The sequence below is a fragment of the Schistocerca piceifrons genome, chromosome 1 (genome assembly GCF_021461385.2).
Source record: "Schistocerca piceifrons isolate TAMUIC-IGC-003096 chromosome 1, iqSchPice1.1, whole genome shotgun sequence".
NCBI lineage: Eukaryota > Metazoa > Arthropoda > Insecta > Orthoptera > Acrididae > Schistocerca > Schistocerca piceifrons.
In genome coordinates, this window is record NC_060138.1 from 860,465,714 (window position 1) to 860,490,955 (window position 25,242).

Genomic DNA, 25,242 nt, shown 5'->3' on the forward strand with positions numbered 1-25,242 from the left:
TTAATAGTTACAATTACTTTTACAGTGATTTTCAATATAAATGTTAACTACTGCAAAATTGATAATGTTATCCCATTTTATCACTGATAAATGAAATAATGAATAAGACCTAAATGAGAAAATTCAAATTTAGTCCTTGAAAATATAGTTTCAGGTCTGAAACACATCAGACACTTTAAAAGCAATAAACATATAGTGACTTGAGACAGCTCCTTATTATTAAATACCTTAATCTAAAAATTCCACATTGACAATCTCACTTCCATTGTGAAATCAAAATACTTTTAAAAAATTGCAAAATATTTCACGCCAAGTCGGTTCAAATGTGTATACACAGTCTTCAAACTTTTCTTCTGCAGTTGGCCGGTGTATTTTGTCCTGTCACTGCCAATGTTGCCAGCCAAACAAGGGCAACAGCATTGCAACAGCTATTTTTGAATGCTGTGTTTCATTTTCATATCTGTTGTTCAGGCCACTCATGCTAAAACATGAAATGTAGTTCCTGTCATATTTGATAGCTCCAAATGCTTGTTGTTATTGTTGTGGTCTTCAATCTGAAGAACAGTATGGTACACCTCTACGCACTACTTTATCCTGTGCAAGCCTCTTCACATCAAAATAATTACTGCAAGCTACTTCCATTTGAACCTCCTGACTGTATTCATCTCTTGATCTCCATCTACCCAATTCTATTCAGCACCACCTGATTAGTTAGGCAATCTACCCAACCAATCATCATCACTATTCTGTAGCACTACATTTCAAAAGTTTCTATACCCTCCTTGCCTAAACTGTGTATCGTCCACGTTTCACTTCCATACATTGCTACACTCAAGACAAATACCTTCAGAAAATATTTCCAAACACTTAAAATTATATTCAATGTTAATAAATTTCTCTTTTTCAGAAACGTTTTTCTTGCCACTGTCAGTCTACATTTTATATCCTCTCTATTATGGCCATCATCAGTTATTTTACTGCTGGAATAGCAAAACTCACCTACTAGTTTCAGACTCTTTGATTCTAATTCCCCCAGCACTGACTGATTTAATTCAACTATAAATGAAAATCAAACACCTGTAATCATCACATGCGTAAAGACACTTATCCCACTGGGAAACGAAACAATCAATTCCTGTTTCACACAATGCAGTTGGCTGCTGACAGACCCAAAACCACACTCACTGTTGCACTTCCTCATCTGACTGAAACTGATGTCTCCACATGCCTTTCTTCAGGTTGCCAAAGATGTGAAATCCCACTGGGTGAAAGATCCGGCCTGTATGGGGGATTCTGCAATGTTTCGCAACCACATTGCTTTTTGTAACCTGCATCAGATGGGTAGTGTGGGTGTGGATTGTATAGTGCAATAGGATGATTCCATCCTACAGCACACCTGAGCAATCTGACTTCACGGTGAGTCAGTTTCTGCATAGTATATTCATAGTGCTGCACACTGATTGTGGTTCCACGCTAGAGGAATCTGATGAGCAGAGGGGCCCTGCAGTTGAAGAAGGAAGTCATTGTGACCTTACCAGACTTGTGTGAACAGCTTTGATTCCTTTGCTGGGAGGTGTGGGATGTTTCCACTGTTGGCTTTGATGTTTGCCTTTGGGCTGTTGGACAAAATCATCGAGTGATTTTCAAATCTTCGGTGACCTGAAGAAAGACGTGTGTGGAAGTTGGTTTCTGTCAGATAAGGAAGTGTGACAGTGGCTGTGATTGTGCATCCATCAGCCATTGACCACATTCTACAAAACAGTAATTGATTGTTTCATTCCCCAATGGGAATGCACATGGTGATTACTTTTGAATAAACCCTTCCATGGTCCTGTTGTGGTAGCTGTCCAGTTCTCATTTCAGCCTCTCGTATATTCCATTACCCTCGTTTTTCTGTTGTTCATGTTCATCTTAGAACCTCCTTTCATGGCACTGTCTATTACATTCAACTGCTCTTCCAAGTCCCTTGCTGTCTCTTCACAGAATTGCAATGTCACCGATAAACTTCAAAAGTTTTTATTTCTTCTTCCTGAATCCTTCTCCAAATTTTTCTTTTATTTCCGTTATTGCTTGTTCAGTGTGTATATAGGTTAAACCTGTATCACTCCCATCTCAACCACTGCTTCCGTATCAAGCCCTGTGACTCAACACTGCTGTAGGATTTCTGTACAAGGTGTAAAGAATTTTTGCTTGCTTTCTCTATGTTATCCCTGCAACCTTCAGAATTTCAAAGAGTGTATTCCACTCAACTTTGTCAAAATCTTTCTCTAAGTCTACAAATGCTATAAATATAGGTTTGCCTTTCTTCAAGCTACCTTCTAAGATAAGTCATAGGATCAGTATTTCCTCATGTGCTCCTACTTTTCTCCAGCACTCAAACTGATCTTCTTCATGGTTTGTTTCTGCCAGCTTTTCCATTCTTCTGCAACTAATTCATGTCTGTATTTTGCAGCTACTTATCAGAAAAGAAAGCTTACTACAGTAAGGTAGGTGCTCAGTACATAGCACGCTGTATAGGCACTGTCACTGCGCTGTATGAGGGAGGTGTGGAGCATTCCCTCCACGTTCCACCTCTCCCTACAGCAGTCCAGGTGTCATGTGAAGCTCGCTTTGTCCATTCCTCATATGCCTTCTCTCAACACCCATGAAGTAGTTTGCAGAGTGAACACAGAGAAAGCCACCAATACAATATTGAGTCCTGTTGTCACTTGAACCTGCTCTTCACCCTGAAATGCCTAACTTTTAGAAACAGAATGTCAAATTATTCTTTTTCACCTTATACTCTTTACGCGCCCGTGTATTCCTCAACTGAAGTTGACGATCCCTCAAAAGCCAACCATGGCCAATCACTGTTTTTGTGTCTGGTGCTACTGTTAGTTCCACTAATGTGTGAGGGTAGCTGTTATGGTTGCAGAGATTTTAGTGCTTGAAGTGGTTGCCATCACACTGTGATGCTCCAGTACACCTGTTTCTTCTGCATCAATTTATTTTTCAAAAAAAATTATATGTAGTTCTATAATGTTCTCAAGTTTTACAAATATTCTCAAATGTAGCGAACGTTTCCGGATGATAATATATGGAAAGTTCTGGTTGACAATTACGAATTATTTAGGAATAAACGAGACAACTCAGGCAGAAACACTCTGTCGTCAACGTGTACATGAAAAAAAGGTAAAGAGCTTTGATAGCTTTCAGAATGCACATCCTTTTCCAAGCTTATAGAGAGAACATGTGCGAGCACGTGCACCTGCAAGCGCGTACACACACACACACACACACACACACACACACACACACACACACACACACACACACACACACTCTGTGCTCAGTCGACTCGTCTGAGCACAATGTAGGAGACGTGTGTGTGTGTGTGTGTGTGTGTGTGTGTGTGTGTGTGTGTGTGTGTGTGCGCGCGCGTGCGCGCAAGTTTTCCCTACAAGAATGTTTCCAAATTATGTAGAATGTTCTATAATATGACTTGGAAATGGCACATATCACACTAATTCACGCTCCAGCAAAATCTTCTTCAAGTGACGAGTTGTGCAACATAGTATGGTGTACCAGCTTATACAGAGAAACTATGTAAACCAAGGATGGTTGCGTGAGCAAACAATTTTAGCAATAAAACAGACATAGTTTGGCAAACTAATCAGCAAATACAGAATGTGATAGCAGGAGCACAAGAACAGTTAAATCAGTTGTTACAATGATGAACCACAATGAAATCATTACCTTTCCTAAACCTTCCTTACTTCCACTCATTTCTTACCATTCAGCTTTAAGTGCTCCATCTTCTGGTAAGATTAGCATACAGTACAACTATCAATAAAGCTCAAGTCCAAAAAATTCCAATATTGTGGAGTGAATTTAAAAGAATAATGTTCACGCGTTGGCCAGACACAAAACTTATTCCTGTTTGTATCCAAAAGCAAAACACCAAATGTAGTCTATAACAATATACTTTCAATAATTTTGATGTTTTATAAATGAGAATATTCACTGCACTCTTTTCCAACCCAAAGAATGGAAAAAAAGACCAAGAGAAGCAGGTGCTAGTCACCTACTATCATAACAAAAAAATGTAAACAATTCCGTGCTAAAACTCACGCTCCTTGTTCCACAACAGCAACATTGTAAAACCAGATTATAAATCATCAGGAGAACATACATTACAAAAATGAGAGCTAGGAGAATGTCAGGTTGACCCTTTTGCTGACTATCACCTATCAGAATACAAACTACATTTCCAATGAACTTCATAATGACATGACAGTCATACCAAATTTCATTCTTCCTTCATGCATCAATTAGTATACAAAAGACAAGCTTAGAAAGTATTAAACTATTTTTAAAAAAGGTAGTGAGATTAACTTTCCTAGATTACCAAATTTCCCAAAGTAGTTTCTGCTTACTCTAGAACTTGAATCAGAAATCAGTGGCAATAATTAAAACAACATTTAAGAATGTTTCAATTATCAGACGAAGAAAGACAAAAGTGATCATTTAATATGATGGTAACATTTTCAGGATGCAAATAGATGAATTCAAGGCTGTAAATACCTTCAGACCTCAAGAATAATTTAATAATTCAAATTACCAAGAAGGTATGTGCTGACAGCAGTGGATACTACTGAATAGTCAGCTTAGTAAGTCATGATTTCAAATTACTGGCATTAATTATTTACAAAAGAATGGAAAAACTGGTTAAAGTCAACCTCAGGTAAGATCAGTTTGGATTCAGGTGAAATGTTGGTAAATGCAATACAATACCGATGCTATGACTTATCTTAGAAGGTAGACTGAAGAAAGGTAAAACTATGCTTATAGCATATGTCGATTTGTAGAAAGCTTGTTGCAATGGTGCTCTTCATACACTCTTTGAAATTCTAATGTTGGAAAGGATTGGTTGGTTATCGCAAAGCATGGTTATCTGGGAAAGAGCAAGGTTTAGTCACCTAATTGGAAAGGTTTTTCTTTCCTTTGTGCGCAATGTCACCTTTCCTTCACGAAGAGTGAGTCCTGTATTAAGTGCATCTGTTGACCATAAGTGAATGTCATAGGTGTGTGTAATTTGGTGTCATGTTCGTGTTTTAATACAGGGAGCACATGGTTATCAACAATTTGTACAGAAACGAGACTGTAGCTGAAGGACGTAAAAGGAAGCAGTGCATGGTTCAAATGACTCTGAGCACTATGCGACTTAACTTCTGAGGTCATCAGTCATCAGTCGCCTAGAACTTAGAACTAATTAAACATAACTAACCTAAGGACATCACACACATCCATGCCCGAGGCAGGATTCGAACCTGTGACCGTAGCAGTCATGCGGTTCCGGACTGAGCGCCTAGAACCGCGAGACCACCGCGGCCGGCATGAAAGGGAAGCAGTGGTTGGGAAGGGAGTAAGACAGGGTTGTAGCCTCTCCCCGATGTTGTTCAATCTGTATATTGAGCAAGCAGTAAAGGAAACAAAAGAAAAATTCGGAGTAGGTATTAAAATTCATGGAGAAGAAATAAAAACTTTGAGGTTCGCCGATGACATTGTAATTCTGTCAGAGACAGCAAAGGACTTGGAAGAGCAGTTGAATGGAATGGACAGTGTCTTGAAAGGAGGATATAAGATGAACATCAACAAAAGCAAAACAAGGATAATGGAATGTAGTCTAATTAAGTCGGGTGATGCTGAGGGAATTAGATTAGGAAATGCACTTAAAGTAGTAAAGGAGTTTTGCTATTTGGGGAGCAAAATAACTGATGATGGTCGAAGTAGAGAGGATATAAAATGTAGGCTGGCAATGGCAAGGAAAGCGTTTCTGAAGAAGAGAAATTTGTTAACAACCAGTTTTGATTTAAGTGTCAGGAAGACATTTCTGAAAGTATTTGTATGGAGTGTAGCCATGTATGGAAGTGAAACATGGACGATAAATAGTTTGGACAAGAAGAGAATAGAAGCTTTCGAAATGTGGTGCTACAGAAGAATGCTGAAGATTAGATGGGTAATGAGGAAGTCTTGAATAGGATTGGGGAGAAGAGAAGTTTGTGGCACAACTTGACCAGAAGAAGGGATCGGTTGGTAGGACATGTTCTGAGGCATCAAGGGATCACCAATTTAGTATTGGAGGGCAGCGTGGAGGGTAAAAATCGTAGAGGGAGACCAAGAGATGAATACACTAAGCAGATTCAGAAGGATGTAGGTTGCAGTAGGTACTGGGAGATGAAAAAGCTTGCACAGGATAGAGTAGCATGGAGAGCTGCATCAAACCAGTCTCAGGACTGAAGACCACAACACATTCTAATTTTGTCAGACACAGTAAAGGACTTGCAGGGCACATCAAACAGAACAGATACTGGTTTGAAAAGGGGTTATAAGATGAACATCAGTAAAAGTAAAACAAGTGTAACTGAAAGTAATCACATTAAATTAATAGATGCTGAAGGAATGACATCAGGATGAGAGTCTACTAGGCGAGTTTCATTATCTGTGGAGCAAAATAGCTGGTGATGGTCAAAGTAGGGAAGATATAAAAAACAGACTGGCAATGGCAAGAAAAGCTTTTCTGAAAAGGAGAAATTTGTGAAAACTGAATATAAATTTAACACCTAAGAAGTGTTCTCAGAAGATATTTGTTTTGAGTGTAGCCTTGTGATAAGTAGAGGATAAACATTTCATAGAAGAAGAGAACAGTAGCTTTTGAATTGGGGTATTACAGAGAAATGCTTAAGATTAGATTGGTAGGTCGAAAAACTAACGAGGAGGTACTAAATTGAATTTGTGGGGGAAAAGTAATTTGCGGCACAACTTGACAAAAGAAGGGCTTGTTTGATAGGACACTTCACTGGGCATCAACAAACTTTCAATTTAGTAATGAAGGAAAAAAATGGGGGGGGGGGGGGGTTTGTAAGAAAAGGACAGAGAGAAGAGGGGAGGGAAAGAGAGCAAGAGAGAGAGAGAGAGAGAGAGAGAGAGAGAGAGAGAGAGAGAGAGAGAGAGAGAGACCCATGCTCGAATAAAAATGCATGTAGGTTGCAACAGTTACATAGAGATGAAGAGGATTGCAATGGATAGATCTGCCTCAAACCAGTCAGACTCAAGAGAACAACAAGAACAATTCAAACGTAACACCCTTTTACTGTGAATTTAGTTACTGGAAATGTAGTTTTAGGTGCTACATGAGCAAGTGTCACAGTACTGACAGCTTATGGTAGCCTCAGACAGCAAACAAAAAACTGACACCCAGCAATGTAGTGGAGCACTCCAGAGGAAAAAAAGTGAATTTCCTGATACAATCTTTATCAACAATGCCGTGTAGCCTGTCCTGTGGTTACAAGACCAAATTGTTTCACATTCTCCTTTTTTTCCCTGCTGTTCTCCCAAACTGCTTCAGCTACAGAGTGATCAAATTCTCTCAGACTTGCTGCAGTGTTGATAAATGTACACTGAACTGGTTGTTCTTCTATCTTCCAACAAGATAAGCACACTAGTTGTTCCAACAAGTAATGCAGCCTGCAATGTGACGATACTCAGAGAAAGCGCAATACAGAAGTATGTCACATGTCCCTATACCGCAGAAGTACAGATAAATGTTAATCACTGTCAGTGGGGCATTAAAACTTAATATTCCCTTTATTTTATTTGAATGCGAGTAGCCCATATTGAGCACACCAAACACATGACTATCATCATAAGTATGGGTTGAGTGAAACTGTTTCCATAGTTCTGCACATTTCCATATTTTTGTGACTATTTTGATGTAGAGTCCTTGTGCATGTATTGCGGGACACCTGTTGTAACTGAGTAAATAATTTTACATTAATTTTGTAACTGAAAGTAATATACATAATTGAAAACTTAAATTATGGACACCTCCACAGTGGAGTTTTGCACCTCCTCTCTCTTCTATAAGGGCAGTATCTAGTGGTGGTATAGACTGCACAGTATACCAAAAGCTTTCCATTTCTTTGAGTGCACCATTTGCTTTCCAAGGGATGTACATCACTATCTGAAGCAACTTGGATGTTCTCAATACGGACACTCTGTGATCATCATGACTGAGCACATTATTTCACTGACAAGGTGTGGTCACTGGAGCACTGTTGCAATTTTCTAAATCTGTAGAGCATTACACTGTTTTGCTGAATGGGGAGGTCTGCACTGTGATGCTACAGCTGAATAAAATGACGCATATTAACTGAGAGAGGCTCCTTTTTCATCACTTGTAAACAATATTATGCGAGGATACTTCTGTCAGTTGGGAAACACTGTGCACTGCACCCTGTTACTCATCGGTCCAGATAAACTTCTTTGAGTTGGACATCCAAGGGTAAAACTCCTGCACTCATGATAAGTGAGCCTGTAAGGCATTGGACAGTGTGTTCTGCATTTTTTATGAGATAATTCAAATTCACAGAACAAGTGAGGGCTGCAGTGTCCTATCCATCTGATTCGACTTAGGGTTCTCTGGAGGCTATCATCCACAAGTTGTTGACCCTGGCGGAGAATTCACAGTGTTGATCTGAACTGAACAGAGTTACTCAGTGCAGGCCCTTGCCACGTGCAGTGGAAAATCTCAGTGCCTCCATGACATACAAGGGATGGCCAATGGGACTGACCCCAATCATATGTCTCATAGTGAATGATCACACTGATTGCATCATAAGACATAGTTGTCCACTCAGCTGAAGTCCATGCCATTGTTGTCATTGCTCAAAAGACAAACTTTAGGTTAATCTCTGTTGCAAGCACCCAGTAGCAGATAAATTTGTGTAGGAATGGGAATTGTATAAAAGCACTATGTTTGCATTTTTCCAGATAGTGTAAGATGGCATGGCTTAACAAATACAACAGTCATGGTACTCAAGGTGGTGTGAACATTAATGGATATCAATTACTATTTGGTGAGGAAGATGACATAGAAATGGTGAAATGCACAAAAAAAGGAAGGAGGAGAAGAAGAAGAAGAAGAAGATGATGATGAAAAAGAAGGAGAAGAAGAAACCAGAGCTGCCTGTCTTAAGCTGAGGCTGATAGAAGACTGGCACCAAAGACCCATGCCATGCTCAATTAGTCCATTCAGAAACGTAAAAGGAGCACTATCTTTCCAAAGTGCCTGTTAGTTGTCCCACAGTGTGCACAACGGTTGTTAGGCTCAACATGGATCCCTAGATGTTACCAATGTTACGATCTTTCCAATTATTGTTAAGATTTTGGTTTCCATACCCAGTCATGGGTAAATGTATACCAAATGAGCACTGAACTGATAGACCAAAGTCCAAGAGTAGCTCAGAGTCCACACAAAAATGTAGCTTAACCCCACAGTCTCAAAATAACAGATCAGGAGATGAGGGCAAGCAGCCACATGGCTAACTCTTACATCAAATATATCATCACCAGTGAAATAATACGAAAACACTTAAAAAACAGTATTTATAAAGAAGAGACATTTTAAAAATTAAATAATATGCATTTTTATCATGTACCCGTATTATAATAATTTCTCTGTGTGCGTTTCCAGGGAAAAGAAATGTAACAAAATGATCTAAAGAGATGACAAGATACGCTCTTTTGTTAATTTTTTTAGTCGTCTTCACTTCTTCTCTTGTCTTGGTTGCGTGTGGACGGACATCTTGTGAGTGCTGGCAAATGTAAGCATATTTGTACTAATTAAGCAGATAATATATTGTTTTAATATCATTGTTCACTTTTAATTTGTAAGTGGTGATCCCGATTTCATGTCCGCCTTCCTTTGGATTAACTTGCATGCGATTAATTTACAGTTCAACAATCTCAGCCAACAACGCATTATGTGGCGATATTAACCGATAAAAAATTTGTGGAAGCGAAAAACTTAATATAATATTCATTTTTCTCCACAGCCGCCCGACGTTGTAGAAAATACGTAGCTTTAAGATTCTTATTTTCAGTACCACCGCCGAGAGCCAGAGCCAGGACTCCAACTACAAGTAATGGTTAACGGAGGTAAGAAGAAATACTCTCGCGCGTGTGTGGGCCGCAATTGTAATTAATAACAAAGATTTTTTGCTTTAAAGTGAACTGACTAGCCGAGGAAATTGATATGAAAAGTTCATTCCATTGTTCAACTTATATGTTCATGCTTTAAAAGTTCAGTGAGTCTAACATTCATCAACGTAAAAAATAATTTCCACTCAAGTTTAATATTGTTAAAAAAAAAGGAGAACTTCACAAAAGCATTTAATTGTAAATCAAAATTAAATGAAATATCAGTTTCATTAAGGCCCACCACGTAAGTCGGCAACAATCACCATCACCAATAAATTTTTGTGGTAAATAATATATTAAATTATGATGGCCAACGGACGCGAGACAGACAACATGGAGACACTTTCGAATCTTGCTCTCTTGAAATTATCATCTCCATTAAATGAGAATTGTAATCAGCCTAACCCCATCTTTCATCGAAGATCCCATGGTAAACCATAATGCTGCAGCAAACATAGATTTTCTCAATTGTATTTATGACTCTCAATCACCCATGACACAATCAATTCTTCCATCTTGCTCACATCCCACTGAGTGTTCTGTACAAGTGTACATAGCAATGATGAATTACAGAAAAATTTATTGATGTACTACTAGTTCAGATGACAGACCCGTCTTGGTGGCTGCTGAAAATGTTATGCTCATTGTATGGGCCCGAGACTGGTGAAACTTGGCATCCTCATGCTATAATAAACGATCTGCTGCAGCCAACATTTTTCATAATTACTAAATGGGCATAGTTCTCATATGCATTAGCAGTGCTGTGCTCCAAATTGGACAAGGGCAGAAATATATAAATCAAATTCAACAGGAAAACTATGCAAGGTATCCTTTGTCCCACACCACAGTATTAAGCATATTGCAAAACACTGGTTCCTTAATGGACTATTGCTTGCTTAGACATACTGAAGAGTTCATCAAAAACTGAGGATGTCAACATTACGTGAGTGCATCTAGCAGAAGCATCGAAATGCAGTCCTGCAGCCATCTGAAGTTAGTGAGGCACAAGCTGCAGCCCTCTTCAGGCTTTTGCCCACTTTCTTCATCCTGGACAACAAGGGAGCAGCACAGCAGAGTCCACTGCAGTCACATCTTGCCATCAGGACATGGCCTAGCAGCAGTTCTCTCATTATGTTGTCACTTGCTTTTTGATTTCCAGGAAGTGCTTGGGCCCTCCTGCTGCAAATGCACTATACTCTGTTAATGAAGCATCCAGCAATGTACCAAAACATGTGGAGATTTTTTATGGATGGTCTGCAGTCCTTCTGTGTTTTGCCAGTGCCACTAGTTTCCTTCACTTGAGAAAGAGTTTGTGGTTGTTCCAACTCTCATGCCCGTACATTTACTGCCATGTCTATTGAATGTAAAAGAACTGAATTTCTAACATAGACATTTATACCTAGCTTGTTTGCGTGTTGGGCAACCACAAAACTTGTTCATATTTTCTTACAGAAACAATATGCCAAATGCAGTTTATAACAACATGTTTTGAATAACTTAGATGCTATGTCAATGAGGAGATGCACTTCTTTTCCAGATCAGGAAATAAATGGAAAAAAGAGGACCATGTGAAAAGAGCAATAAATAGTCCAAGACTAGATTAATGACAAAAATTTCCTGTTTTGTTATAAAGTTGAAAACAGAGTATTTCTATTCTAAAATACACTGAAAGTAAACTGTATTTTAATAAATGTTGTAGTATGTTTATTTCTTTTCTCACCAATAGCTCTGGAAACTGCAAGCTGACCATTCACTCGCCATGTTCCAAAGTACATCACACAACCACCCATTTTCTCAATACGTTCTCGTTCATCCTGCAAATAATGTCAAAATGCATTCAAGTACACCTCACAGTGTTCAGTGTAACAAATTTTCATAAGAGATTGGAAATGGGCAATGGAAAGGTGAGACAACAACAATAATGGCTGTCTTTGTTATGATTTTGAAAAGAAATGTTCTTTGTAGAAGAACTACAGATAAAAAGAGATAAATAAAAGCCACAAACATTCACCCACAGTCTTCAGTCATGTGCAATTTATGAAATACACAATGTAATTGGATAGATAAAAAATTTGCTCACCACGGGGTGACAGAATGCACACAAAAAAGAAGGTTATAATTAGGCAAGCTTTCAGAGCCAGTGTGTCCTTCTCCACGCAGAAGGGTTGAAGAGGAAGGAAGAAGGGTAAAGGAAAAGGACTGGAGAGGTCGAAGAAAGAGGGTAGATTTCAGAAAAGTTACCCAGGACCATGGGTCAGAGGAAGCTTACCAGATGGGGTAAGTCTCCCCTGACTTCTGGTTGACTCATAAAAAACTCATTAAGTCATGCAGTGATGTTACGGTTACTCTTTAGTCCCTCTGCCATGCAATTAATTGTGAATTGCAGAGTAATCATGTGGATTGCAAATGAACTTCATAATACTGATTCCACATTAACCTGAGTGTACTGTAGTTAATTTTCAGCCTGGCTCTGCGGAGTTTGTCTATTTGGTTTTGAAATTGTTCTTCAACTGAATAAAATAAAACAATGCCATTCAGAAACCAAAGGCTATTCAGGTAAGACTTGCTGACAAAATGTCTTACTGTTGCAGAAAATGGTTTTGCTGAGATAAACTCCTACTTCTAGCCCCTCCCCCCCACCCCTGTCACCCTAAAAAACCTCTAATGTCTTTTCGTGATAAAACTGAATCTATAGCTCACATTTCTGATAAAATTATACAAAGGGTGTTCCACAATACACGGAAATTCCTCATGTTTCATAAATGATTTGTGATATTACTATAAAGTTTCTGTCAAACAGCTTTTTTTTGTTGTTTGATAAAATAAGTCAATTTCATTTTTAATTCTGGTTGCTCTTTTCAAGTCTCTTTTCTGTTCTTCCCTAAATGTTTAAAGCAACTTTTACATCCTGTATCTAACATACCTAACAAGAAGTTCTGCTGCAGATTTTTAAAGGATTAGCACAACACCGTTACATGTTCTATATGCAGCTATACATACATGATTTGTCTGTTAGTACAGCTACAGGATGTGCATTTACAGGTTACTAAATAGTACACAGGCTTAATTATAATAAGAATAAACACCGTTCTCAATACTAATCATGTAGATAGACTTAAATTTACTTTACTTGTAAGTTACACATGGTACTAGCTTTTAGTTAAAAATTCATCTATAGATTAGGAGTTATCTATCAAAACCAATTTTAGGCTATATTTAAAATTTGCTCTGCTGCCAATCCAACAATTAATGTTATTGGGCGAAAATCAAACATTTTTGTTGATGCGTGTTGAACTCCTCGCTGAGCCACTGACAGCTTGAACATATTGGCTGCCATATGTGCACTGGTGGCCACAGCGGAGCCTCACGCTTTATGCCATCTGTCTGTGCTGGCCTGGCCTGACTGTGCAACATCCATCACTATGTGTGTGGGAGTCAACGTGTTAATAATGGGTAATAACAGGCAATTTTTCTTTTAGTGTTGTATGAATGGATATCACTAGTCTTCTCAAATTATGTATTATTTATAAAGAATTTCATTACCAAATATACACACTGTAAAGAAGTGATTGAAATGCTTAAATCCATGAGGGGCACCTACAAAATGATTGCGGACAAACCCACATATTATTCTCACAACTCACTTTGGTACAGACAATACTCTCATTTTATGAGATGAATTACTCCAGGAAGTTGTTGTAAGATATTATGAGTGTAAACACACAAAAAAGTTACAACACAGAGTTGTTCATTTACAGAACTAACGATTATATGAAGAGCAATGTTGTTTAACTTAGTTGCTGGAGCCGATCTGTAATAAGTTTCTTCCAGTTCAGGTTTTCACCAATATGTACACACAAACACTTTGAATATTCTGTCCCCCTGCTTACTGACTACTGTTCATTGATGGTGATATTCCATTTGTTGCACAGATTTTGTTTTCAAAATTAAAGGGGAATCCTTTTTCAGAGAACCACTTAATAATTATTTCAAAAGCACTGCTAACAAACTTTATCTGCTGCTTTCTCTTCAATAAGGCTAATTATAGAGCTTTGGCATCTGCAAAAAGTATTACCTCTGCTCGGTGTATGTTAAGCCGGTGGCCATTCACATGCCAAAGATTTGGGTGTTGGGCAGAGATATTTTCTGAATATTTGGTATGAGGGATCTGTGGACCCTAGTGGTTCATTACAGAGTAATAATGTAATTCTGACTTATTCAGTTTTTTTACCATCAATTACCTTTATTCCTGTGAAAATATTTTCACAACACTGGAGAAGCTTTAATGTGTAATTATCAAAATATACAACAGAAACACAGAATGAGTTATAAATGCAAAAGTACTGTGATGTAGTTACCATTACTACAGGAACAGCTTTGAACAGCATTTTTGTGTTACTCTTCCACTGGTATCAGTGAACCCTAACACGAGATGCACATAGCTCAACTCATTAATAATCCTTTCCATACTGCTGTCAATCACTGTTAACGTATAACTAACACTGCTGGAAAATCAAACCTGAGACATAACAGCAGTACTAAATGCAGGCTTGAGATTGCAGAGTAAGGTGAGAACTACTGTCATCAGCGGCAAGTACCATGTGTGAATTGGACAAGTCTGTTTTCAAACATGACACACAAATGCATACTGTTGATGTCTGAATTGTTGTGCAAATATTTTTAGTGCAACACAGTAATACAGATACAAATATGAAGTGTGGCAACGAAATACAATTACTCTATAACAGCGCATGGACACGAGTTATTCCTTCTACTAGAATACTCAGAAAAACATCCCTGACCGACATCTATAATTTTGTTCATGGAGCTCATGTTCATTCTGTATCAGAAAGAGAAGTGGACCCAAAATTCAACTTTGAAGGCTCCCTATGTGATTTCTCTCCAACCACTAAAATTCTCTCCCTTTCTCATATTATTTGAATTATTCAGCATAATTTTTTGCACTCTTTTTGTAGAGTATGATTCCAAAAGTTGTTTTTAAAACCATAGATTCCATAGACTTAAGCTCTTCTAAGAGCCTATCATGATCCACACAATCCTATGCCTCTGAGAGATCACAAAATATACCTCCTACAATATTTTGTTGTTTACAGGTTTTAACATTTGGTGAGTAAAAGTACAAATGGCACTATGAAGTCCAAACTGTGATGATATAAGTAAATAATGGGACTTTTTTAAACATTATGGAAAGAGTTGAAGATAGGAAATTGGATGATAATTATTTAGACATTTATCATTTTCTTCCCTGTAAAGAGATTCTCAATAATGGTGCTTTCATTCTGTTTGAACAAAAAATCCCATGTTAGTATGAACATAACTAATGACATGACTTATTTAGTTAAAATAACCCTTTAGAATTCTGACTGAAATTGTAGTAACACCATAACTTTTATTTTTTGAGTACTTTAATTATAATTAAACTAATTTCTGTGAAGGATGTTACTGCTGTTACTAAATGCTTAATGTATTGTGGAAAGGCCCTGTTTCTTGGAGGAAGGTACAGCACTTTTGAAAAATGTAAAGATACAAGATTTGTAGTCTCATCAAAGGCCTAATTTTTATTTTTCCTCGAGATCTGGTATGTCATCTTTTTTACACTGAATGATTTGTTCTCTGCAGTTCCTATCTGTAGGTTATGGAGATATTCTCATAAAAAGTATTTAATGGATGCTATCAGTCACATCTGAACCTTCCTAACCTCTAAAATCTTACCAAAAACATCAATAAACCCATTCATAATCTGTCATAAGACTAACATCTGCAATACAAAAAGTATTACATATGCACAAGCGACATCACCTAGTAACAAGAATGTTTCCCAAATACACAACGAAGATTGTACAGTAAATTTACTGAACGGTACCACATATATCACAAATGGCAAAAATAATAGAGAGGATACTGGAAAGAAAATTGAGGGAAAAAGCGGAAAGATGTTTAGAAGAGGAGCAGTGAGGCTTTTGACATGGTAGATGAACAGTGGACCCAATCTTTAGTATGAGTCAGTTGAGAGAAAGGAATTGGGAGTATGAGAAAGACCTGGTGATGTGATTTCTTGACTCTGAGAAGGCACTGGTGGCCACAGCGGAGCCTCACGCTTTATGCCATCTGTCTGTGCTGGCCTGGCCTGACTGTGCATATGGGTGACCTGGGAGAGAAAGGGAGTTCGAAAACAAACAACTGAAATTCTTGAAGCAACGTACGACAAAAGCCTCAGCTGTGTACAGGCTGAAGTTGAAAGAACTGACTGGTTTAGGAATGTTACAAGGTTGAGACAAGAAAGTGTGGTGTCACCATTATTATACATGATGGTGATGGGAGAAGTTGTGAAAGCGACTAAAGAAGCTCACAGAGGAAGGGAGATTAAGTTGCTGCTATTTGCCAATGATATTGTGGTGTGGGGAACCAACAGTAAGGGTGTACATAAGTAGTAGAAATCTTTAATAAAAGAAGAAGAAGAAGAAACAACCTAGGCAAGTGCGAGTAGGACTCACACTATGAGGGTTGTGTACAAACTTAAATTATGTATTCAGATAGTTCATTCATCCTGGGAACTGAGATAGTGATACTGGCAGGGTATTGGTCCCGTGAATTCCAAGACCTCAGATAATGTTTTAATTTTAAGTTTTTGAGTTTAAATTTTTGGGTAAATCTACATTAGCTATTGCAATTTTTTGTTTGTTTTATTAATTTTGGAGTTATATCAACATGCTATGCTAGCTGGTAATTGTAGATGTATTGACTATGTCTGATGTCATCCCTGTTGCAATTACTGGTAAGATTTGAGAGAAGACTGCAGAGAAGAAAACTATGCAGCAGGCAATAAGGTTATTGTTATTACATGTATGTAAAATTGTTCTGTAGAACACTTCAATGGGCATTTGATGGGGTACTGGAAATTCATTCCTAACAACGCAAGTGTAATACTGCTTCAGTTACCAGTATTACTTCACTTTGAAGTATTACAGATCATGTATGTGGCACAGAATGTCAAGGAAAGTTTGTATGTAGAATGAGCTGGCATGGTGCGGTAGTTGGACAGTCTTACGCCTATCACCACTAGACGGCAAAGGCATCATTTTCACAGCAAAAAGGGATTTCACTGCAGCTCAACCAGTTAGCACAAATATTTGTAAACTACGGTATGTACAAAAACCTTCCTTGTGAATCACTCTACCAACTACTAAAGACCAGATCAAAATCCCATCAGTAGTTCCTGAGATTTTTGTCAGATTACAAATGCAATGTTAAGTTTTTAATGGAAAAAAATAATTTTAGTGTGATATCATAACAAATTATGTAGCAATTTTCAGATTTTCTTCCTTGTGACACCTTGCTTCTTGCCAACTTTCATTATTCTAGCTCAATGGGAATTACCCTACATGTTTTTGAAGAGTGGGCTCAACGGGAGTTACCCTACATATTTTGATGAGTGAGTTTACCATTATCAAAAAATTGCCTTATCTTTTGATTGCACTGACTTAGAAGCTAAAAATTTTTATACTGCCAAGGGCCATTGACCTTAGGATGTAATGTACCTTGACTTGTTCCTGAGAAAAAGGAGTCATTAACAGTTTGACAGACTGATAGACAGAAAGAGGGGCAATGAAGTCATCCTACAAGGGTTCCATTTACCAATTAAAGTACAGAACCCTAAACATCAAGAAATAAGAAATGTAACGCAGTGTGGAGAAAAGCAAGACTATAGTGGCAACCAGATGAGACAGAGAAAGCAAGGGACAAATTAATATTAATGGACAGGATATTTAAATTGTGGATAACTTTGAATACCTAAGAAGTGTGACAATGGAGAATGCAGGATTGGAGGCAGAAGTCAGCAAACGGGTACAACAGAGCCATGCATTTTAGCTGTGTGTAAGGGGCTTAGTCTGGGGAAGGGAGATGCTAATGAAATGTAAGAAAGTGCTGCACAAGGCATACTTCACACCCATGCTGATATATGCATCGGAGACCTGGACAATGAAAAGAGATCAGAACTCAAGCGAGTGAAATGAAATTTCCAAAGAGTATGTCAGGAATACTCCTGTCGGCCAGTAAGGTCCCCAGACCTGTCCCCAATAGAACATATAGAACTAGCTCGGATGTCAACTCCGTCTCAGTGCCAGTATACAAATGGCCAGTTACAACAGATGAGTGTCAACTTGCCTCAGGAGATGATACAATGGCTTTAGGATAACCTCTGTAACCAAATTAGTGCATGCAACACAACCAGAGGAGGTGCAACATCATACTGATAAGTCAGCTCTTACTGCCAAGTGCTTGTGAATTTGGTTCAATATTGTAATAACTGAGGTAACATCACATACCCTCTCAACCCATGAAATTTGATTTTGTTTCCTCCTCCCTTATTGGATGCTTCACTGTTTTTTCAGGCAGTGTACTTGTAGAAGCAAGACATATATTTGTGGGGTTCCAGGTTCCAGGAAAATAACTGAGAAACAATTAGCTTGGTTCAGAAGGCAGAAAGATCCAGCTTGCTGGAGAGTGAAGAAATATTGGTGCCACAGAAAACAGAAATTGTTAAGAGTTACATAGTAGATTAAAGTTGTGCACAACGGAAAAAAGATCTGTATCAAGACAGGAAAATGAAATGGCAAGTAGATATTTAAAAAAAAAAAAATTTTTTTTAAAAATGAGGAAAACATGTCTTATTCAGTGATTATTTCAGTTTTAGAACATAGTTAATAAGACAGAAATCATAATGAAACTTTAAAAGATATCATCAAAATGTTGAAAAGAAAAAAAAAATACCACGTTATTGTTAGTTTTTCATGGAGCACTTATTCACTTCTCACGGAACACCAGTGTTTGGTCGAAAACAGTTTGGGAAACCCTGGTCTAAGCAGTGCAGAAACACCATATGCTTTGTATCTGCTTATTCCACTCCTCCAGAAGTCAATATAATTATTTAGAACTTCCTTAGTTCAAACCTGCAACATTATATACTGGAAAGTCCGGGATGGAATAACAATACTATGACTCTACCAATTACACTCAACCCAAAACCAATGTTGAACCCTGCCTGACTCAGTTCACTCTTCCTTATTACTGTGAACTGCCACCACTGTCACCTAATCACTCCCTGTTAGCTTTCCAGAATTTCTTAACGTCAAACATTGCCTCACCATCACTCACCAAATTTCCCAATGTGGGAACTAACTTTAACATTTGCAGAAAGAATACCAATCCACAACATAAAAACTGATCCCAACCTTACAATCGTACCTGTTGACAAATGTTCCATCACTGTGGTTTTGAACCACAGGGATTACCTGGTGAAGGGACTCCACTAGCTGTCAGATTCAGCCAACTATAAATCCTGCCACAGTGAGCCCATTCCAGAAATCCAACAGGAACTCCAGTTTCTCCTCAAATACTTAGGCCCATCCCAGAATATCTCCCCTGAGTCTCTCTCTCCTTACCCCTATCACTCCCTGCAATCCTATGTAAATGTTAGCAGAAGTCTATGTAAATGTTAGCAGGAGTCTTCTTTCATCTGTCTGGGGCTGGACTACATATAGAAGAAATGCCATTTTGGGATCTGCAGTATTTCTAACAACCTGCAACAACATAACTGCAGTGACAACAACTCCCTTGCTCAGGTCGCTAAGGGTTTCACCAAGGCCTTCACAAACAGGCACTATTCCCTAGACCTAGTCCACAAACAGATCTCCTGTGTCATTTGTAAATGTTAGCAGGAGTCTTCTTTCATCTGTCTGGGGCTGGACTACATATAGAAGAAATGCCATTTTGGGATCTGCAGTATTTCTAACAACCTGCGACAACATAACTGCAGTGACAACAACTCCCTTGCTCAGGTAGCTAAGGGTTTCACCAAGGCCTTCACAAACAGGCACTATTCCCTAGACCTAGTCCACAAACAGATCTCCAGCGTAATTTCCTCTCATACCCCCAATTCCCCCCCCCCCCCCCCTAGAACTGGCTACAAACAAGTGCCCCTTTCATCTCCCAGTACCACCTCAGATTGGAGCAACTGAACCACATCCTGTGCCAGGGCTTTGATTACCTATTATCATGCTCTGAAATGAGGGATGTCATACCCAAGATGCTTCCCACTCCTCCTGAAGTGGTGTTAAATCACCCACCCCAACCTCCATAACCTCGTGGTCCATCCCTACGCCACTCCTAATTCCAACCTGTTGCCACAAGGATCATATCCCTTTGGAAGAGCCAGGTGCAAGACCAGCCAAATCCACCCACACAGCACTTCCTATTCCAGCCCTGTCACATGTTTATCCTGCCCCAGGATGGTCTGGGCCACATGTGAAAGTAGCCAGGTCGTTTACCAACTCTGCTGCAACCACTGCATAGATTTTGTTATTGGTATGATTACCAACCAGCTGTCCACCAGGATGAATGGTCACTGCCAAGTGGCCAAGAGCAAAGTACACCACCCTCAGTCACAACATGCAGCTGAGCAAAACATGCTTGATTTCAATGGCTGTTACACTCTTCGAGCCATTTGGATCCTACCCTCCACCACCAGCTTTTCTGAACTGTGCAGATAGGAGTAATCCTTACAAAACATTCTCTGCTCCCGTAATTATCCTGGCCTCAACCTATGGTAACATACTGTCCCCAGATCCCCCACCCAACAATTTCTAGCCCACCTGTCCTACCATCTCCTCCTCATTCTTGTCTCCCAGTCTTTTTGTTTGCAGCCCACAGCCAACGTACCAACCCGTCTTTCCACGCTCCTCTCCTTTCCGCTCTTTATCCCATCTCCTTGGCCCACAACCTCCTGATGCTGTGTCTGCTGGCATTCCAGTCCCTGCAAACTCCGCCCTCCGCCAGTGTTCCTCTGCCCCCCCCCCCCCCCTCACCTGTACACTACAACTCCTTCCCCTTCCCTGCCCCCTCTAGATTGCTGCTGCCATCCCACATGACAGCTGCATTCTGGCCTTAAAACCAGTGTTGACAGTCATGTGTGCATGAGATGTGCATGCTTGTGTGTATGTTTCTCTGTTTCTCTTTTGCTGATGAAGGCTGTGGCCAAAACCTTTGTGTAAGTGTCTTTTAATAGTGTCTGTCTGCAACTTAATGTGTCTTCTTTACAGTAAGCAGCAATCTAACTTTTTCTACTCATGCTGAGTTCTTCTCAAAATTTAAAACACAAAACTCACAGTGTTGCAAAACTGCAACGTTCTCTTAGCCTTCCTTAGTTCTCAATGACTCTGCCAAATGGCCTTATGCACATATTCATCAGTCTTTTTCAAGGAAAAGTGCAAAAAATGGACTGACACTGTATCCAACAAAAGGTATACTACAATTTTATACAATATGATAGATTTATTTGTAAAATTACATCATTTTACATATGTAAGTGAAGTTATTTCTTTGTTACAGAAATGCAGGAAGGCATAAACTAACTAGTTCACGTATATGCTCGGTCTTGCTATGAGCTTTATTTTATATTTCCTCGATAACTTAGCCATTGTAGTATTTATTTTGCAAAATGGGTATGCAGTTAAAACACCACGAGGTCTAGAAGTCGTTGAACAACTGGGACGGGGAATGAAGACAGTCTGGATTTATCATATGATGATCTTTTGTCACACACTTGGCTTCAGAACATGAAACAGTTTATAAAACAGATGATGAAAATTCCAAACATGAATTGATAAACAGTGAAAATTTGGATTATGTAGTGGAAGCTGAAAAAAACTGATCACAGTGTCAGCCCTGAGCAGGCTGGAAAATCTCTGTAGGATCCAGTGTTCATTCCAGGATATACCGCTAACAAGACGTTCAGTGGAAGGAGGTGTTAATTTTGAAATGAACAACATTCGTAGTTTCTGGGTGGCACACTCTTTTCAACAGCTATTCTAGAGATAGACACTCCAATACAGTTTTTCTAATACTTGTATACAGGTGAAATTATAGAAATAATGTGGGATCTAATGAATCTTTACAGTGTGCAAAAGGACTCCAACAAGAATTTGTTAGTGACAGCTATGTACATGTCTGATTTCATAGATATCGTTTTATAAATGTCTGCCAAAAGTGAAAAGCCACTGGCAATGATGATGTGAGAGAGACTATGCCTTGTAACAAATTTTAGAAGATGACACAGGCTAATTAATTTCAAGAACAACAACATGCTTCCCACTACATGCCTTATAAGTCGCTCAAAATAAGACCTACGGCAAATAAACTCAATGAAACATTTGGCAAAGTGCCCCCCCCCCCCCCCCCCAGTAGAATCTGTCTGATGATAACCAAATGTAGTCAACCACATCTCATAACAGTAATGAATGGTACACGCTTAACAAATCACACAACTGGCAATATAAAATATTTGTGCTCATTGGTGTATCAGTGTTTTCTCATAAGTTTAAGATTGAAACAGATAAAGAGAACATTGTACAAAAAGGAGACCATAATATGAGAACATCCTCAAATACAGTTGCACACCTAGCAAGAGATATTCCAAGATATCAAAATCATCATCTGTATTTTGATAGCTACACTGGTCAACAGCATTTTTTGCCACAAAGAATGTGAATGGTGTCCTTAGCTAAATAGTGGCTACTGAATCCAAAAACGAAATTCATTTTTGCCTGTCAGGCTTAGTTTTGGTGATATAGCACCCTCTACCTATAAATTAACTTTAAAGTGCTACATACTTGAAAATGCTGCATATTGGCTACTCTGATATTCCTTAATCAATTTTTTTATTTATTTTTTGTGGATGTAACTATTTTTAAACAACTGAAATATGTATACAAAGAATTCCATACATGATCCTCAGTTCCAACCTTCACCGCCAGAACATGGAGGAGGCCGATGAGCCTTGCTTAAGTTGCACTGCATCACATCGTGTCATGTTGTGCTTGTTGTATCAGTATCAGCAGCGAGAGAGAGCGCTTACTTGTGAATTGAGTTGTGTTTTGTGTGAATTCAGAAGAAGAAATGCATCGTACCTGTATAAATAACCCAAATTCTTTTTGTACAAAAATCCTATGAGCAAGACAAAAAATTGCTCCCCTCCCCCAATGTAATTGGGCCACAATTGTTCGTGATTGGTTTGAAGAACATTCTGGACAGTTCCAGCAAATGGTTTGGCCAACCAGATCACTCAAAATGAATCTCACTGAACATTTATGTGGCATAATTACCGTATTTACTCGAATCTAAGCCGCACCCGAAAAATGAGACTCGAAATAAAGGAAAAAAAAATTTCCCAAATCTAAGCCGCACCTGAAATTTGAGACTTGAAATTCAAGGGGAGAGAATAGTTCAAGGCCGCACCTCCAAATCAAAACAAAGTTGGTCCATTGTCATATGAGAGAGAATTTAGGTCGAATGAATGGCGATACAGCTACAGTAGTTTGGTTCGAGTCGTAAGCTTAGCAGTTAAGCTTTACCAAGTAGCCATTGCTATGCGTCAGGCGCTCCGTCCGTATTTATACGGGTACCCTACCATTTTCACGTGCTTCATCTGGTTTGAATCGATTACTTACTTTGCTTTGATCTGATAAGTGCCATTTTCTTTGTTATAGGTGTTTACATCATTGTAAGCTGAAAATACATTACTGTACTGTGTCATGCATTGTTCATCGCATTCTGATAGTGCGTGTTTACGGCCTGTCGCCGCTCGCGGCATGGCTTGCTTTTGTGCTACCGCCGCTTACAATTAAAAAAAAAAAGAGAGGAATCATCTCATTGGCGAAACAATGGCAAGAGACTGCTATTTTTTGTTCCTTACTCTGCTGCTTTTTTTGATAATGATCAACAAGAACCAAATAATAGACTGCGTATGATAGAACATGTTCTGAACGAGAGTTCATCGAAAAATTTTCTCCGTTTGAAAGTCTTTGCAGCCGCTTCTTTGGTACATCAAATTCTGCACAGGTATGAGAGTCACCTTAGATTTAAAAATCTAGTCAGTTGCCGTTCTTCATTTCTGACTGTGTCACTATTAGGCACAAAAATAATACGAATATAAACATGAAATGATACATATATTCTTCCGCGTTTGCTGTTGCCTCACTCTAGTTTCGTAGTTTATTAGGCAGACAGGATTTAAATGAGATAGCAGCAAACACGAAAGAATACATGGCAAAATGTTTATATTCGTATTATTCTTATGGTGAAGAGAATACTGTATGTGATTCATATTTCATCGGGTTCATATTTATTAGCAACCATCTCTTCTCACTGTATCTGGCTTCTGGTTTAATGTGGTTCTTTATTTCTTTGTTTCAGTTTTTGTGGTGCCTATTCCCATTCTCAATCCCAGCCTGACCCCCCCCCCCCCCCCCCCCCAAGCATATAGTAAACAGTTCATCTCGTTACAATCTCAGATAGTCTAGAAATGTTCAGCAGGATTTAGGCTCTTGATTTAGAATATGTGGAGGATCATTTCAATAATTTTATTGCTCTTGTACTTGTCCCTTACTTAAGAGAGTGTGGAGTGCATAATACAATTTTTGGAGTACTACAAAAATTACAAAATAGCTTTCTGTTGTTATTGTGCAATTTATGATTACTAAGATAGTATAAAGATTTGTCCAGTGTATGAGCATTCATCTCAGAATCTTCTCTGATGTCTGATATTGTCCATTTGGCAGAGAAGGAGGGAGGTTCTCTTGCAACTCTTTGTAACCACAATGTCCTCCCTTTATTTTTTTTATTTTTTTTTTACAATGCTCTGATATTTCATCTCTTTTCCATATTTTTTAGAATAAAGCTGCACAGAATCTTTCTGAAGTACACACCTACAAGCCATTTCAGCTGATAAGTCATTTACTTATGACACTTTTTGTTATCTTAATTTCTGGAGTATTCATTTCACCTCATATAAATTAGATGAAAAATTACTCTTTCTCTAGGGAGAGAATTTTTTTGAAGTGTCAGACTTTTAGCTACTGGTTGTTGTATGCTTTCTTGGTGTTTATTATTGTTTTCACAATTTTCTTTTTAGTTCTGGCATCTCTCTTCATTTTAAATATAATATGTACCTTCTTTTGCAACAAGATTCTACTAGCTGGGATTTTGTGACATACGTAATGTTTCACAATCTCTGAGTCATAGCCATTCAGCAATTTTTTGGCAACTTTCAAGATATCAAAGCAATTCAGAGGCAGGCTACTAGATTTGTTACTGTTAGGTTCAAACAACACGTGTTACGGAGATGCTTTGGGAGCTCAAATGCGA

The 25,242-nt window shown here is 38.6% G+C and overlaps 1 protein-coding gene across 1 annotated transcript in view; it reads right to left on the minus strand.

Moving 5' to 3' along the window:
- Window positions 1-25,242, minus strand: part of LOC124715883 — a 1,071,880-nt gene that overhangs the window by 645,120 nt on the left and 401,518 nt on the right. The window contains 1 exon segment of the mRNA XM_047243130.1: window positions 11,741-11,834. Coding sequence (XP_047099086.1) covers window positions 11,741-11,834 — 94 coding nt within the window.